This window comes from Akebia trifoliata, chromosome 2 (genome assembly GCF_017979445.1).
Source record: "Akebia trifoliata isolate Shusen 1 chromosome 2, ASM1797944v1, whole genome shotgun sequence".
Lineage (NCBI taxonomy): Eukaryota > Viridiplantae > Streptophyta > Magnoliopsida > Ranunculales > Lardizabalaceae > Akebia > Akebia trifoliata.
In genome coordinates, this window is record NC_141376.1 from 12,436,274 (window position 1) to 12,454,508 (window position 18,235).

The 18,235-nt window shown below is 34.0% G+C and overlaps 1 protein-coding gene and 1 long non-coding RNA gene across 5 annotated transcripts; one reads left to right on the plus strand and one right to left on the minus strand.

The window, feature by feature from the left end:
- The first annotated feature begins 662 nt into the window (after positions 1 to 662).
- LOC147409612 (uncharacterized) lies at positions 663 to 9,813 on the plus strand. 4 transcript variants are annotated; one of them, XR_015174690.1, is made up of 3 exons: positions 663 to 1,104; positions 4,620 to 4,763; positions 6,198 to 6,830. It is a non-coding gene; the product is annotated as an uncharacterized LOC147409612 (long non-coding RNA). The 4 variants fall into 4 exon arrangements; XR_015174693.1 differs by having other exon boundaries at positions 667 to 1,104; positions 6,790 to 6,928; XR_015174691.1 differs by having other exon boundaries at positions 669 to 1,104; positions 6,766 to 6,901.
- On the minus strand, positions 4,264 to 9,802 carry LOC147409613 (sulfate transporter 1.3-like). The gene is made up of 13 exons (XM_086430664.1): positions 9,467 to 9,802; positions 9,328 to 9,376; positions 9,017 to 9,224; positions 8,690 to 8,864; positions 8,521 to 8,586; positions 8,318 to 8,431; positions 8,091 to 8,207; positions 7,888 to 8,014; positions 7,109 to 7,395; positions 6,830 to 7,020; positions 5,515 to 5,600; positions 5,339 to 5,415; positions 4,264 to 4,732 (listed from the first exon to the last, which is right to left on the minus strand). The coding sequence occupies exons 1-13, from the start codon at positions 9,800 to 9,802 to the stop codon at positions 4,589 to 4,591; spliced, it is 1,977 nt and encodes a 658-aa protein (XP_086286790.1). The 3' UTR covers positions 4,264 to 4,588.
- Positions 9,814 to 18,235: the final 8,422 nt, after the last annotated feature.

Here is an 18,235-nt window from a genome sequence, read left to right on the forward strand (position 1 = left end):
TTGGGCCTTTCCCATTATAATAGTAAGTGTCGTTCTATATGGACTTATTACAACACTGTATTCGTCACTACACTAATGTGGTGGTATGCATATAGAGTTAAATGATGTTTGTCACTTGTATTTAGAGGAGAAGCATCAATGATTCCATATCATGATTTTAAATCTTCTCTGAGATCGAAACAATTCGTCTGATTCATCTCGTTATCGTCCAACAATAAGATAGTATTTCTCAAAAATTAGTTCATTATGTCATTATTGAAAGAGACGACTAGAATAAATTGGATGACTCATCCAAGATGATTAGATCTTGTTCATGGACGAGATGAGAGGTCAAAATGAGTTTTAAAACCATGTTTTGTTCATACCTCCATCATCTCAACGCATTATCATTGTAGGAAGTCTTTTTTTTTGACATTTTTCTAATAGTAAAGTATACATGAAAAGGTCAGTATATTAATTGAAATATCTTTCAAATTATTCCATTCGGTAAATTAGTAAAGAAGGTCATTTTAGTCATTTAAAAATAAAACGAATCACTTTACGACGTCACGAATTCCATGATTTGCCCCCAAAGTGGCCGTTACACAACAATATGTATTTATTAACAATTTTTTTTTAAAAGGTGTTCCGTTATGAGTCATTTTTGGAGTATACGCATGCAAAGCGCACCTATGCACAGCTCTCCACTCATCCATCTTTATAATTACAACTACCCCACCATCCCCCCTTCCACCGCCATCTCTCTCTCTCTCTCTCTCTCTCTCATTCATTTGAAGCTTTTCTGATTCTGAATTCTCCATGTATCAATCGCTATACATCGCTCTCCTCTATTGTACTTTCTCCTTATAGCAAACCACTTCACTAATACTTGAAGTTTCTTATATTAAACAATACCAACAGTATTACTTTAGCCTTTCTTCTGTGTTTTTTTTTTTTTTTTTTGGTTTTTTATGGAGATGGTGGATGGATCAGCTATGGGCTTCTTCTACCAAACTTCACGATGAGTTTAAGCTGATCGTCTCGTAGGTCATCTGGTCTGCAAAATCACTGGTTTCCATGAGTCGGCTAGAGCACGCTGTTTAAGAACTTGGGGGGGTTCCTAAGGTATATCTCAATCTAAATTTCACTGCTCGTACTCTTTTTTTCAGACGCTCTTTCTACGTTCCAATCATATATAACTGTAAATCCCTTTGCTTCGGGATACACCAGAAAAAGATTTATGGTTCTGTAAATGCCACGTCAGAGAGGGTATAGGTATCATCTGAAAAAAGACTGTCAGATATTATCGCTAGTGTTTTAATAATATACCAAATAAGAAAATTGTGTTTGGGATATGGATAAGAATCGTGATAAACTGATTACCCTCACGTGGCAAACTCAATCAACCATCCCCTGAGCTGACAAGTTTAGGAATTGTAGATGTATGCTTCTCAAGATATGGCTGCATAATGTATATCTACGGTTTTCAAATTTGTCACATCAGATAGGCGATTGAGTTTGCCACGTGTGATAGTCAGATTATCACCACACTATGGATAATCATTATGATTTTATGGGAAAGTGCATTCATGTATCTCGAGGTATTCAGATTTACGATACATGAACTTGTCATGTCATGGAGTCATTTGAGTATGCCACCTAGCAAGTCATATTATCACGACTCAAGATTTAAAACCTCCTCCCACAACTCAACATAGGTCACAATTCAAGGGAATTTTGGCAAGGAGAGGTTTTGGGCATTAATTCCTTAGATTGTGGGTGACATGGCATGTGTTGAGAGAGGGTTTCAATTCTCCACCGTGGGTGCATACGATGTGAACTCTTTTAATGAACCCACCCATTTTGGTTTCTTCTTTGAAGTCTTTCAATTTAGGCAATTAGAGAAAGAAATAGAAAAGTAATGTTTACCGAAGTGTAATGATTTTCTAACTCAACTCTGATTGAATAACTCAAAAAACTCACTTACATTGCATGCGCAAATACCATGGATTTTTTCCCTCAGGATGCACAACTACACATCTTCATAAATATATACAGTTGTATATCTCGAGTGAAAAAATCTACAATTCATGCACATGCGATGTCAATGAGTTTTTGAGTTATTCTATTAGATTGGATTAGAAAATTGATACTCTTTACAAAAATGTTATCAACTTTTGACGAAATTACACTTCCAGCTCATTGTTCATTTTAATTACCAAAACGTGAATGATAACGATATTGGAGGTTTTAAAGTGACAATCTTGCAAGTTTAAGCTAACTATCTTGCAAATTTCACTACTTTTAGCGAGATCGTCACTATACAAACTAACAAGTTTGTCACTTTAAACCTGAGATCTCGTTACTTGAAAAATCTGTGATTTCGCTGGTTCACATTTTGAGAATTAAAATGAACAGTTAGTTGGAAGCGTAATTGTATCAAATTCATTTCCTAAAATGGTAATTTACCCATTATAAAAGGGTCGATACGAACCCAACCTAATACTTAGGTATGGTGTTAGGTATTGGTGATGTGGAAAGTTAAATGCATATCTTTTTGGAGTCATAACATACATCTATGCTTCACGATCGATGTCCATGATGGGCCAAAATGTGAGGATTCTCTCTTTAGTACCCTCCTTTTTGAGCTCCTGAGTGGCCCTTCTCTAGGTTGCTTCTTCTACTAACATATCCGATACCTACTTCGTAACTAGGGATGTCAATGGGCGGGTTCGAGTCGGGCTTGGTTGAACCCTAACAAGGTGGGTTCTACCTAGACTAGCCCTATACTAGTATTGGGCCTAAGTTGATAAGTCCTTGCCCATCCCTAACGGGCTCGTGCTTGACTGGGGCCGGGTCCAAGGCAAATAAAATCTCTAAAATTTATTATTTTTAATGAATAAAATATATTTTTCAAAATATATATTTTTTTGTGTGCATGTTTAAAGAATATCTAATCAAAGTTAAAATGAATGTCTTATTAAACTATAAAGGTTATAAATGAGAGTGAAATTATAATTAGAAAATATATTTTACTTGTATTAAAAAAAATTAATTAAATATTTCTATAAGATTAAGTAGATGGCCAGGTTGGGCTTGGCATTTTATAGGGCCTAGCCCTACCCAGATTTAATGAGCTGAAAACTATTAAACATGACCCTACCTTTGTGGGCTCAATTGAAGTGCCCTAGCCCTTGTTTTGAGTTTTGAACTTGGGAAGTAATGAACACCAAATGATTCGAACCCAACTAATATAGAAAAAAGAAATAAAAAAAACCTAGGTGTTAGTGCCATGGAAAATTAAACTCATATTTCTTTGTGTCGTCCTAAGAGAAATTAAGTTTATTGTGGTCAGATTTTCATTGCTGCTTCTCTTCCCTTCGTTTTTCTTTTCATGTATCTTTGTTTTATTTGGCATGTTCATGGAGAAAAGTAGGAGTGGCTCTTGTTTCAATTTTCTGAGGCATTTAATTTCTTATTTACTCGGAGGAAATACGTAGTTCTCAAAATTCAAAAACTTCCCTTTTATATGATCAAGAATTGGATTCTTGTCAGGCTTTTGATTTCAATTTTGCTTTACATCTCTTCAAGCTGAGTTCTCTTCTCAAATTACTTGAATAAGCAAACCTAACCATGATTAAACCATGCACCTAAATTAATTTGCTTTTACCTTAATGTATCACTCATTTATTAATGACCTATTTGTCCATACCGAAAGTAGGCAAATAGCGGTTAAATACATCTTCAACACACCTCGCTGTGTTTGGATTGACAGAAATGGAGAGAAGAGAAGGGAAAATAAATGAGTCTCTCCATTTCTCTTGTTTAGAATGTTCAGTGGGGAGAAAAGAGAAAAGAATTGGAGAGAAGAGCAGAGAAAAAAAAATGTGAGTTTGCTTTCTCTATGAAAATGGAGAGAAATCCTTATAAAATCTTTTATGATTGCAACTCTGCCCCTAAATTTCTTTAAGATATTTTAAAATTTCAAAGTTGTCTCAAGTTCTCTTTTGTCAATCTAAACGTGGTGGAGAGAAATTAAATTTCTCTTTTCCTCTTAATTAATTTCTCTTCTCTCCATTTCTCACAATCCAAACGTAGCCTAGAGTCCAATCTACTTTAGATTTTTGTCTCTCTAATTTCACATCGATTCCATACAAACTCTCTCCAACATAAATAATGGTTAGATCTCTCTCTCAAACATTAATTCTCTTGACTTCCTTGCAAGGAAAAGTGAAAATTAAAATGGGAAAAAGGCTTTACATGGAGATATTACAATGGTTCAAATTGAGATAAAACATTTAATAGATCGTATACATATAGTGTAAACAAGTTTTACAGATTAAACTGATTCTTCACTCACCCTGGTCCACAACTGCTTCCACCCACCACCCAACATCCCCCAAATTCTCTCACACTCAACTAAACATTGTTCCCTTTGTTTGTTCAGTTTCTCTTACTTGAGATTATGAAAAAAAAAAAAACAAAACAAAACAAAATGAGGAAACAATTTCAATCTTCTCTTATCTTCTTCATGCAACAGATTACTCGATTTCTTATTGGATAACTTTGTTTCATGGATAGAAATAGAGATGAGTGCACACTGAACTTATCAGGCTTCATCTACCATCTTTGGTGTGCAGGTTAGCACAGCGTCTGCAACCGTAAGGAAGATCTTGTCGTTGCCTATAAGGTTTGCAAAATCAGACGTGTGGAGCTTGTCGATCACTGCTTCCCCAGGGTTTGCCAGAACAAGCTGAACAAGATCAAAGGCATTAATAAATATGGTACTACTTCCAACCCTTATGCATATTCTCATTAGCTAGTATATTATTAATTTCTTCAATATATATATTATTGTTCACAATAGCATTTTTATTGCAAACAAGAAAATGGTACATAAAAATTCTGTTTTTAACTAAGATAGGAAATTTAGAACTGGATTGCAGTACTGCTGCGACACCATGATCTGATGTTTTAGCTTTCAACCAAATAATGGTGAAGACGGCGCTCAGTACCACTTAGGTATTGTACCCAACACTACCATTTGGTAACCATCCAACTAATTTATGTACCAAATCCCACATTAAAGAACATTCATGAATAAAATCACAAACAACTATAACACTACAAAGAAAGTGTTTAATTTTTTATTTTTTTGAAAAAAAAAAAACGTGAAAAGCACATTTTTAAAACGAAAAAAGCATAAATTTTTCAACAACAAAAAAAAAAACAGTTAATTGTTTTAATCATCAGAGGTACAAGACGTGTTTTAAACGCGTTTTTTTTTTTTTTTTTCAGAAAAAAAAAAAAAAAAAAAAAGCCATTTTATGTTACTATGGTTTCTCTTAGTCTTGCTTGCCTGAATATCTCTCTTTTGGAGGCTCCTATACAACTCTTCCAGTGCATGGATACCACTGGTATCAATGTCAGTAACAGCTGCAATTAACACAAAATGATGGGAATGAGTTGCAACATAGAGTTCAGCATGTTTAGTACACAACACACTGGGAATTAGATTAAGTTGTGATTACTTACGTGACATCTCCACGATTAAGAACTCAATTCTTGGCAAGTCTTTTGCTTTCAGCTGTTCTTCCTCATCAGTCAACCACCTCAAGATCCTACAAGAATGCAGGTTTGAATGTCTTTAGGGGTGCTTCTTTAAAGAGGAACATACTTAGACCAGAACATCAGACAGTTTGATATAAATAGGCATACAGAACCCACGGCCGGATGAGGTCGAACCTAGGAGGTTCCTAAGGTTGAAAAAACAGCTCAATCACAGATGATCCTAACCATCTCAACTTTAATCTTGTTGGATGGTCAAAGAAAAAGAAACTATTAGTGAGCCTTGACCTTTGCAAGTTCACAACATTCATAGCATATATAGTCCAGGAAACTTATAATCTGAAGAAGTTGAGAAAAAGATTAGTCAAAACTTTTTTTTTATATTTCAGTTTGTACCCAGTTCTTTAATTTCTTAAAATTAGAGTGTCCCTCTTACATAGGTTAAAAAAAAATTCTCAAGCACTAGAAAATGTGGGATTAGACCCACACACTCTTACATAGGTTATAAAAAATTTCTCAAGCTCTGAAAAATGTGGGATTAGACCTGCTCACAGGCAATGACACTTAAGCAAGACTAATCGATGATGTATTATCTCATGCTCTTTTTCAGTTATATCAAATTCACCATCTTTTTTTCTTTCCATATTAAGGGTATCCTGACCCTTCGGGTGAGACTTCCCACAGTCACACACACCGCCCCCTCAAAAAGTCCTACATGCAACTGGTTGAGTCAAGGTTCAATCGGACCCTGGAGGGTGGTCCCAAGGAATTCATTGCTTTGTGGGTTTCGAACACTTGACCTATCCTTTCTGAGGAGCTTATAAAGGCTTGGCTTGCCACTAGGCCAACCCATTGGGGTCGATCAAATTCATAACCAAATATGTCTGTCACATGTGCCAAATTTTGATTGTGCTACATTTAGGGGGGAGAGGCCAGACAAAATTCTAGAGCAAGATGCATTCCATGCAGAGTTAAAAATGTCGAAAATTTTCAGAAGGGTTTGAGCCTCTAACTATCACCAAAATGAAATGAAACAAGTATTGAAAAGATGTCGCTTAACCCTTGTATAGTTACTATAATCTCTCCATATATGCACGTTCTTATGTTCTCTAGGCCTTGGGTTTTCTAAAGAAAATTGGGTTGTGAGCATTGTTACGACTTGCTACAGATTCTTAGATCATACTAGCATTGCTTAGAGACACATTATGACACTTTCAGGCCAATCCTGATTCAAAACTTCAGGAATAGTTGGAGTTGGAAAAGAAGATCACTGAATCTATACCTCTCCTTAACATAGTTGGAGTTGGAAAAGTAGATCGCCGAATCAACTCTCACGATCAGAACACCCGGAACCTTTGTTGCATCTGGATATTGTTCAATATTCCTGTAGACCATTGTCCTAGGGATCCTCCCGAGTATCGCCGTCCGTGGTCTCGTTACTTGAAGGAGGATTTTCGCAAAAGATATTGCAACCTGTCATAACAGAAGGTAAAAAACTGTACATGGATTTGGATGGACAGATCAATTCAAGTTTTGAGAGGTGGTAAATCCCATTACTTACCGCAATTAAAAGTCCAACCTCAACAGAAGCGAAAATGACACCAAAGAAGGCTCCCATGCAAGCAACAAAATCAAATTTATCGATCTTCCAAATGAGAACTGCTGCGTCATAGTCAATTAAGCTGATCACGGCAGAAATAATGATGGAAGAAAGAATGGCATTTGGGGTGTACTTGAAGAGGGGTGTAATCAGTTCCAAGGTCAATACTACGACACCAGACATCACAATGTTGGACATGGCAGTTTTGCAACCGGCCATGTAATTCACAGCTGAGCGAGAGAAGGAACCTGAGAAAGAAAAACAAATATTCCTCATTTGTTTAATTTTGAGTTCAATATGCTAGGCTGTAAGTTTTGTTGAGAGTATACTTTCCTCCACTCTTGGGTGTGTCATACCCAACTTAGGCCCCGTGACCCTCTACTATTCATAGTTCGCCCCCTCTCTAATAGATCGGTCTATTAGATTAGTTGGTTGGTTAACATGGTATCAGAGCGCTAGGTTCATATAGGTCACAGGTTCGATTCTTTCCACCCTTATGGGCGACGAGGAGTGTTGAGTGTATATTTTCCTCCACTATCAGGTGTGTCATATGCCAGTTAGGCCCTGTGACCCTTTAATATTCATGGTTCTCCCTCTCTCCAACAAGATCGGTCTGTAGGAGTAGTTGGTTGTTTAACTAGTATGACTACTAATCAGTTCTAATTGACAAGTATCTTAGCTATAACTGACGTCTCTTTGTTCAAGAATGGATATGGATTAACATGTTTCTATATTCTTACCAGTAGCCACGTAACATGATGTCATTGAACCAACAATATTCATAGTTCCCAGTGCCACCATTTCTTTGTTTCCATCAAGTTGATAGTCTTTCATCGCTGCAAATGTTCTTCCAATCGCTATAGCTTCCTGATAAATCCAAAGCATTTGGTTTAGACTTTAGAGAACTTGATCAATTAGAGAATGGGGTGTTGAATTCACTTACCGTCAATGCTATCATACCAGCCACAACACCGATTCTAAAACCTTTGATGGCATATTCACCAGTAAAGTAAATTTGATGTACCGATGGCGGATTGATACCTTTTTCTATATGTTTGACCTTCATAAATTACAAATTAATACCATTAAGTTATTATAGTACTAATATTGTTTATGCTCTATAAATTCACTCAGAAAGAAAACATAAATAATAAAATCCATGACACTTACAATTACCACACCGTCCTTATCAGCACGAGTAATATACACAAAAAAGGTGGACAAGATAACAGAGATCAAAGGAGCAATTGCGGGCACCCAGAAAAATTTCTTGTTCTTCTTTCCCTGTAAACTTAAATCATGTAAGAATCGAAAAACAAATGCATAAAAGTCCAAGGTATTAGTAGATGATCGTAAAAAATAGGGACTCTTACTATGTACTTCGCAAAGAGAAGGAAAGCCAAGAAAGATGCTCCTATGAGTATAGTCTGCCAATTCCACTGCAATTGTAGAGTATGTTTAGTAACTTGGAATCATACCTACAATAGACATCACAAATAGACAAGTTTGCTGACTTAGTTTTGAGAGTAAGTTATTTCTTACCCCATGATGCACTGAACCCCATACCGAGTGCATAACAGAAATAATATCACTCTTCTTTGTAAAATTCTTTATGCCGAAAAAACCTTTAAGTTGTTGAAGGGAAATGGTAACAGCAGCCCCCGCCATAAACCCAACAATGGCAGCATGGGATAGGAAATCAATTAAGAATCCTAATCTGAATGAAAACCAAATCACCATTTTAGTATCATAGAATAAATACTATGAATTACAAAAGGGCCAAGTAAATCAGGTAATTAAATGGGGATCTATAAACAAAAAATAAAAGAAATCAGAGACAACATACTTACGAAAAAAAAGCTTAATTACCTGAGAAACCCGAGGGCAAATTGAGTGACCCCAGCAAAGAAAGTGGCTGTAAATGCAAGCCGACGGTACTCTGCTGCACGTTTAACTGGATCAATCTCATCCTGAAGAAGAGTCCCCAACAAGAGAGACACAACAGCGACTGGTCCAATGGCAATATCTCTTGAACTTCCCATGAAGGCATAAATTAGTGGTGGAACAAAGCTGGAGTCTGTAACAATCCCCAAACAAAAGAAAGGGATTTACCATAAAATTTCAATCGGGTATTATAATCCAATGTAAGTTGTTGATGGGCAAAGAAAAAAAAAACTTACATAGACCATACTGTGGAGGCATATTTGCGAGCTTTGCATACCCAATATCCTAATTTTGCACATCAAATAATTGTTAGAGTTGGATTGGATAATGAGATCAAATACAGTTATAATTTTTGGTTTTAGTAATCTTATCTACCTGAGGAATACAGAGACTTGCAATGGTGAGTCCTGCGATGATATCTCCTTTAAATTTAGTTAAATTGTATTGTCGTCCCCATTCAAAAATTGGAAAAATGGTTTGGAGACCTAATACAAATTTTCTCGACCTTGGTTGGTCCTTAAAAGGGCGCAAAGGGTCATCTGAGAAAAACGTTTCTTTCACTGTGGCCGTAAATTCCTTCAACAGGTTCTGCCGAGGGGGCACTCCCACCTTGTGAATGTAAGGTAATTGGTCAGAGTGATGACGTGAGGATGGCATGCTTGCAATGTCTATTTCCTTTGTTTCAAGCTCTTCATCGGTTGGATGACCCATTGGGGACAACGATTATGGAGGTAATTAAGTAACCACAGATTGATATATTTATTTACCTGTAATGCAGATAAAACAAGTAGACTTGATCAGTATTGATAGCTAACAATACTACATAAAAGTCACACAAGACTAAGTTGATTTTCATAAAACACATATGGGCTTTTATAAATGGTTCAAAATTATAGTGAAATCAAATCCTACCTGAAACTACAAATATAAACTACCTATCTAACAAGACTTGCACTGAGTTCAGTTGAAAGAGATCGAAGATGTTGACAGAGACCCAAATAGAGAAAGGGTGGTGAGACAATATATGTATCGAGTGTAAGTCCTCTCTTAACTTGAAAGGAACAACAGAAGCTCCTCCTTATATAGATTGTTATCAGAAATTGCAGGTCAAACTTCTCAAACAGATAACAACCCTTTAAATAATTAAGAAATATGAAGTATGAACTTAACTCTTTTATAAGCTACATACAAAAGATTGCCAACTAAAGCCTTTCTCTACCATCAAAGGTGCAAGAGAAGCTCATTATAAAAATTTTATAAGAAATTCCAGGTCAAACTTCTCAAACAGATACAAAGCTTGCCAATAACTATGAACCATGAACCTACCTCTTTTATAAGCTACATACAAGAATGCCCACTAAAGCCTTCACTACCATGAAAGGTGCTATAATAAATTCCAAGTCAAACTTCTCAAAACTGATAGAAGCTAATATCTATGAAATATGAACCTTCCTCTTTTATAAACTACATAAAAGATTGCCAACCAAGTGAAGAAATAATTCAATTTAAAACTATAAGAAATAATTCACAATTATCTCTTGTATTACTGATGTGCCTATGGAATTAAAATGTATGGTTTGGAGGAAATGTTGACCTAGATGTTTTGAAAGCAAATGCAAGAAGACTAGTAGGTAGGTAGTATTTAGCAAACTTTTCCATTTTCTAAAATTCTGTTTGAATATTTTTTTCATTGAAAGTTCAGAAAAAGAATCAATTGAGATATTTCTCATAGTGATAGTGGTGGTCCTATTAGTGGTTGTGAATTACGAAATTGATTTTGAAAAGAAAAAGCGAAATGCGACTTCTGTGTTCCGCGTAAAATGCCATCAGATTGGCATCTTCTATGGTTATCATTCATCCATGAAAAGCCAAGATATGATTTTCTTGTATTTGATTAGTGATAAAAACAATACCCAATTTGTAATTTTGATTTTTACCCAAAAAAAAATGGTTGGTTGTAATTATTCTTCTAATACCATTTTTATTGATTTCTCAAACACAATAAAAAAAACTATAAAATCCACAAAATGGTGAACAAAATCAACAAACCCATTATGTATTTTATGTTATAGAATTAAACAAAAAGCACTCAAAGTGAACATCATCATAAATAAAACAAAAACAACAGTGCCTCTGCATTAAACCCAAGAGCCAACTTGACGAATTCTCACAAATAAATTGACTGTCAAACAACCCATCACAATAGCAACATATTTGATCTACTTTTTCTGTAAATTGGTATATAATATTACTCAAATTAAAATAAAAATAAAAATAAAAATCTTAAAAGGAATCTCTCTCACCTCATACTCCTCTTCTTTCTCTTTGCCTTGGCCCACAAGCTTTACATGAACACCATCAATTGTGGTCGATACAATGGGTCCTACAATAGAGTCTCCTAATTATAAAATCAACTTTAGCTCAGAAACTCTTTTTAGAAACCAAAGAAAAGATATCCAGCAAAGGAAAATTTAAATAAATCAAAAAGGGGCTCAGAATCCGTTGACAACCTCCTTGCCTTTTCTATCTCCACACTCGATGGTTCTCATCTTTCTGTAATTGCAGTTTTAGTTGAAAAGAAGATTGCCCAAATCTCGTCCAAGTTCAATGAATCTGAGATTTCTGTTTTAAAAATTACAAATTAAGAATTGGCCAAGTCGAGAGTCGTTTCTGGGAGTTGGGTTGCAACCCGACTCTTGGTTTTCTTTTCTGCCAAAAGTCTTCCAAGTGCATCATTATTTGATATGAACCTTAGTATACTATACAAATAATTTGATTGATCATTTGATATGAAAGTTAGTGGAGTTGACTAGTCAAATAATGTGACTGATTGGTGATTTCTAACCGTTGGACTCAAATTATTGCTTTCTATAGTACCAAGTACCAACCATGCGATTGAATTAGAAAGAAAAACAATTTCCTTACTAAATTAGTAAGATTTGAAATCTCACTAAGGGTCATCAAGCTTACCAACTTAGCATTCAGACATTCACATCATAGCCCTCTAGTTTTATGGAAAAAACTTTGATTAAAAAATACAAATTCAAACTAATATTTTCTTTTGCGCGTGATAAATGAATTGCTACTAAACTCTCAAATTTAAAATTAAAATTTAACGGTGAAAAATAATCATTTATAAGTTTTTTATTTTGAAGTTCATAGAATTTTTTCTTTTACGTTCTTGTTGCATACTCACATTGAATCATATTTTTGAATATCACAAGGTAAGTTAGTAAGGCTATACTTACTCAATTAGATAAAAACCCCATTACAAGTGAGTGAGACATGGTTAACGTAGCATTTAGAAAATGATAAGAATCGTGATAAACTAATTCAAAAAAGGTCATTCGAAACTCACTCAACTTCACAGAACCATATATATTTTTCTCATGTATCTTGAAGAAAATATCTATCGTTCCATATGCCATGTCAGTTGAATGAATTTCAAGTATATTTTTTCGAGTCAATTTATCACGACTCAAATGATTAGAATAAAATATAAAAATCAAAACAAGACGAAAGTTGAAGTTATTCAAAAACCGCCCTTTAGAAAAGAGACTCAACTTCTTGCAAAAGTTAGAAACCCAAACAAGTCAAAAAGTTGAAGTGGCTAATATTTACTTTGGACTTCCCACGTCTAGAGTAAGCGAATATGTCACAGTTGCTCTATTTGGTCCCTCGTTTTCAATGATATTCAAGAAGTACTTCCCTTTAATGGCCTTTAAGATAGGGTTTGGAACATCTTCCTTGACCCATCCCTAACTCTCTTTAGGGTGAGAATAACATGCTCTCTCCTTTTTGACCCAAAAAGAAAAAAAAAATGAGTATCTTTTACCAAGTAGAACAAGATTTTTTAAGAAATTGTGGAACCACATTTTTGCAAATATCTCAAAATCTTATAAAATTTATTTATAAAATATTATTTTACAATTATAATGAAACCTAATTTTTTTAATAAATAATAAAATGAACAGTTACGTTTAAGGACATATGTGATAAACACATTTGTGGAGAATACTAACATCCCATTAAAGTGAGGAAACATTTGTTAGCTATGCCTACGTTACTCTTTATTTTAAAATTTTCAGGCAAACGAGATTAATAGTCTAAAAAAGGTTGGTGAAGATGGATTTGGAATCCATATTAACTTACAGACTTTAATTGACTTCTGAAACCTTCTTCATGTTTATCAAAGTCTATATCCACTGACCCACGAATGTTGGACTTGAATGATAAAACATTTTCCTTACACACATATCTCGATGAAAAAACATTTATGATTCCATATACAACCATGTCAGCAGTAACAATGTGAATTTTATTGTCACTCCAGCATTTTCCTTGTTCTTATCATTTGATGGGGCTAGATCAAAGATCAACTCCAATCATGTTTTCTAAAGAATAATAATAACTTGACTCCCCCTCTCACAAACTCTCTCGTTTGTGCAGTTGTGTATCCCGAGGTGGAGAAGTTTGTCAGAAGGGGGGGGGGGGGGGAGTTAGAAAATCACGGACTCTTTTTAAAATGTGTAATGATTTTCTGACTTTAGTCTGATAGACTTACTTAAAAATTTATTGAAGTGATTTTCCTTGGGATGCATATCTGTATATTCTATTAATATGTGCAGTTGTGTATCTCGAGGGAAAAAATCTATAATTCTTGAACATAATACGTCCATGAGTTTTTGAGTTATTCGATCAAGTTGAGTAAGAAAATCAACACTCTTCTAGAATTGCTTGACCGCTCTCTACCTTTTCTATGGATCTACCTAACATTGAAAAAGAGTTAAAGGTGAAATGGAATCCAATGGCTAGAAACCACAGACAAGACGGGCTTGTTCAACGTTCACACTTCATTGGCCTGTGGGCCCACAAGAATGCTGAACAAGTTGAGTATTGTAGAGACGACCCAATCATTAAAAATGTTTTAAAAAAATATGATTTTTTAAAGACAAGTTGACAACGTAATAAGACTGGAAAATACTATCGTACAAAGTGGTGTGAATGGATGTGGAAAAATCAAAATATGGGAACATTGAGGTCCCACTCTTGTCATTGGAAAAATGCTGGAATGACAGGTTATTATTTATTGCGATTCTCACAAGTCTGACGTGGGATGTGCACATAATCATAGATAGGTTTTCTCGTGATATGAGTAAAAATCATCTATGGTTATATATATGCATCTCCGTGTCAGAATTGTAAGAATCACAATAAATCCAGTGTTACCCCAGCATGACTCTTGTCATTAATAAAATGAGTTATGATAAAGTAACATTAAAATTGACATTGTTTCACACATTAGTGTGCATAGAATCCTATATACTTCTCACTCATGTCTCGATAGAAAGCATCTATGGATTTGTACATTTATCCATGTCAACAATGTGTGAAACGATACGATGTCAATTACCTAATAAAATAAGAAAATGACTTCAACTTGTGGCCTTCCTACTTTGACATTGCGTAAGTAATTTAGACTTCACTCATTGGACTTTTGTGAATATTTCAGATACTCGAATTTTCAGACCTATGACATGCTCCCTTGACCATGGTCTTGGATTGATTATTATTATATAAATATCTTAAATACCCTATCTTCAACCACTTGTCAAAAATAATCTATTTAAAAAAAAGAAAAAAAAACCTTTAATCTTCTATTTTGGATTTTATTGACAAAATCACCGCATTTCAATCAAGATTAGATTAAATGTAAAACTTTCTATATTAGTTTCATCTTCTAGATGAATGAGAATAAAATTTACTTGGACTAACTTTGCTAAACAAATCAAAGGTTGAATATAATGGATGTTAAGAGAAAATTAATAAATTTCAAATATAAGGTGGTTTTCATCTACGGTTTAAAAGGGTTTTATTTTTGGGAAAAAAAAAAAAACGGTTTATTTTTGGATGAGGTTGAGGATGGAGGTATTTTGGTCATCATACAGTATTCTATCACAAAAAACCCAAGGTCAAGGGCTATGTCATTAGTTTGAAAGTAGGCATACGTGTATCAATAGGGCTTTCGATAGATCGTGTTAGCTCCAAAACCTGATCCATTCCAATTCAATAACTATTGATTTGGATTTTGATATTACGTAAGTAATTTAGACTTCACTCTCAAATAATTACAAAAGTTTTTAGTATTTTCGAAACGTTGCTAATGTTAACAAAGTTGTTATGTAATGTTGACACTTTGATAACATTACATAATAGTTACATCAACATTAACAAAATTTTGAAACTACCGAAAACTTTTGTAATTATTTGAGAATTTACCCTTTTATTAAATGCAATTGGATTGTATTAAGACCAATGTTAAAATGGATTTGGAACAACACATTATATTAGACACATACCAATCTAGTTCCAATCGGATCTGACCCGGATCCATTAATAGATCAGGTTAATGGATCAGATCGCATATTAAGTACCAAATCAATATGGTCTGATCAGACTTGGAACTAATCCAATAAGCATCAAACCTGATCTTTATCAGATAAAGACTATCCAATAACAATCAGATTCGATCCCAATTTGAATTACAAAATCCAAATAAACTTCATATATCTAAACAAATAAATAAATAATAGTTTCTATACTTTAATTGGATCGGGTCCTTATCTGGAACATGGTTGATCCAGATCCAATCTGATAAGATATGGGATCATTATCAGAATTCAAATCATTGATCCAAACCCAAAGTTATTAGATCGGATCTTGGATCAGATCCGATCCATTGACAGCCCTACCCATTTCTTTCTGATATTGTAGCATCTGTGGCACACAAATGAGAAAGAAATTCTCTAGAAAATAATTTCAACTAATTAATTTTTAAAGAATAAAACCACCACTCAGTATGTCCGATGTGGTGGGTAAATTAAGAGAAGTTTAAGGGATTGTGATTTACCATTTACGTCGAATCTTCTCCTTGTTTCGCTCCTTGTTTGTTTACTGTTGAAAATTATAGTGTGTGAGTAAGAGAATCAGAGAGAGAAACCATGAAAGAGGAGATGAAGTTCTTTTTTATTAGAAGGATGTGAGAGAAGAAGAAGATTAGGAGAGAGAAAGATAGCCTTCTATTTTCAACCTTTCAATTTGACGGTTTGTTGTTGGTTTTGGATTTAATAATTTCTTTCTTCCATAAATGATCATGTGTCCTTCATTCGTTTGAGTTTTGACCAGATGTAAAGATTGACTTCAATTGTACGGTTGTGATGAAAGAGAAAAAGATCATTTCAGGATTCAGATATACATTATTATAGAATCTCTAGAAACATACACAAATCTCATTTGTATATAATAATCTCAAATTAAAAAACATTGTTGAAGATTATAATTTTTCAAATTTTTTTTTTCATGGGGACATTAGCATTGTTCAATACTTTTTTTTTCAATAATACGCTATCTTTGTTTTGTCTTTTAATGAAAAAAATAAAGTTAGTTTTTTACATAATAAGTACTATGATTCATACCTACTATTCAGATCTCGCGACCGGACTCAAAAAAAAAAGAAAAGAGTTCAAATTATAAATCGAAAGAGTTTTCTTCCTTCAAAATCCAGCTTATGCTTATTTTGACCAAAGGACAAATGTTTCTCTGGATTTTTAGTAATTTAATTTATTCGTTGAAATTGAATAAGTGATGATCAAATGGTTCTTACTCAGAGAACCTTTTTTTGGTTGAGCATTTAAGTATTTTGAATTAAAGATCTTTTTATTTATTTATTATTAAATGCTTTGCCAATCAATGCCAACATAATAAATATATTTATTGTGTAAAAAACTTAAATAACCTTATCTTTTTCTCTAAAAGATATAACGAAGAGAGGTGTTATTGGAAAAAAAGTGTTGGATTAACATCCCCATGAGGTCCAAATATTAGCGTTTGTATATATATGGGGGCGGTTCGTAGGACATCTTGGAAAACGACTAGGAAATCGATGCAAATCAACTATTGGATTTTAGAAGCTTTCAACAACTAGACCTCATTATAGAGAGAACATGTGGTCCAACTGTATCCCATAATTTGTTTTAAAAGATTTGAGATATTTTCAAAAACCTTCCTCTATCATTTCTTTTATTATTACTAAAACCTTCTCTCTCACGAATCTCTCAACAGCTCTCTCTTTCCTCATGTGTCTCTCTCTACAGAAAACTCGGAAATCGATTTTCGCTAAAATTTGTTGAAATTATAGTGCAATCGATTTATGCTTGTCCAATGATCCGTCAACTTGAATTTTCTTTTAACGATCCACTTGTAACCAAAAGGCTCAATCCTAGTGGTCCGCCTTCTACAATCTACTTGAATCCAAAGTCTTATTGGACATAATATAGTGCAATCCATTTTCTATTCCTTCTTACCAAAAAACAACATCATCTAATGACATAGCTTCAACATGTATCTCAAGGTCCTTTTTCAACTAAGAGACCTTAAAAAAATATAATATGGATCTAAAGTCTTTAGTAAGGAAAATATAGGAATTAAAAAAAATATAGAAAAGTTGAAATTATTTTTAGGCTACCCACCATGATTTGTTGGTGATTTGGTCATTTATTTTATTGGAAGAAAATTATAATGTATTTTTTGGTAGGGGTGCAACTTAGTCCGGTTCAAACTGAGAATCAAACCAAACCGATACCTTTGGGGTGGTTTGGTTCGGTTTGGAACAAGTTGTGGTTCGGTTCCCAATTACGAAAATGGAGAACCGATCAATTTGATTTGATTTTCATATCAAACTTGTATAGAACCAAATAAAATCGAGAATCGAATCCCTATGCAATAAATAAATATATATGTATATAATAATTATTATGAATTATTTTAAGAGTTAGGACATAAATTAGTGATCTTTTAAGAATAAACTAATGACTTTTTATGGATAGATTTGTGATTTATTGTATGAAATTTTATGTTTGTTTTTTTCATTAAAAAATATTACTTACAACTTATAGAATATTAGCAATCCATAGAACTAAACCAACTTTAATTTGGTTTGGTTCCAGTGGAATTTGGTTTGATTATAGTTCTTATTTAGTTGAACCGACCTATGTCGGTTCGATTCCTATTTGACCTCAAACCGAACCAAGTTGCACCCCCTATTCTTTGGGGATGAAAGATTGGGATGGAAAGATATTCTTAGGG

What these genes read in the sequence shown, in the direction of transcription:
- LOC147409613 (XM_086430664.1), bottom strand. Translation starts at nt 9,802, where the DNA reads ATGGGTCATCCAACCGATGAAGAGCTTGAAACAAAGGAAATAGACATT. An exon ending in GGGGTTCAGTGCATCATGGG is followed by an intron (nt 8,587 to 8,689) that starts GTAAGAAATAAC and finishes CTACAATTGCAG; the next exon opens with TGGAATTGGCAGACTATACT. An exon ending in AGGTTGGACTTTTAATTGCG is followed by an intron (nt 7,021 to 7,108) that starts GTAAGTAATGGG and finishes CTGTTATGACAG; the next exon opens with GTTGCAATATCTTTTGCGAA.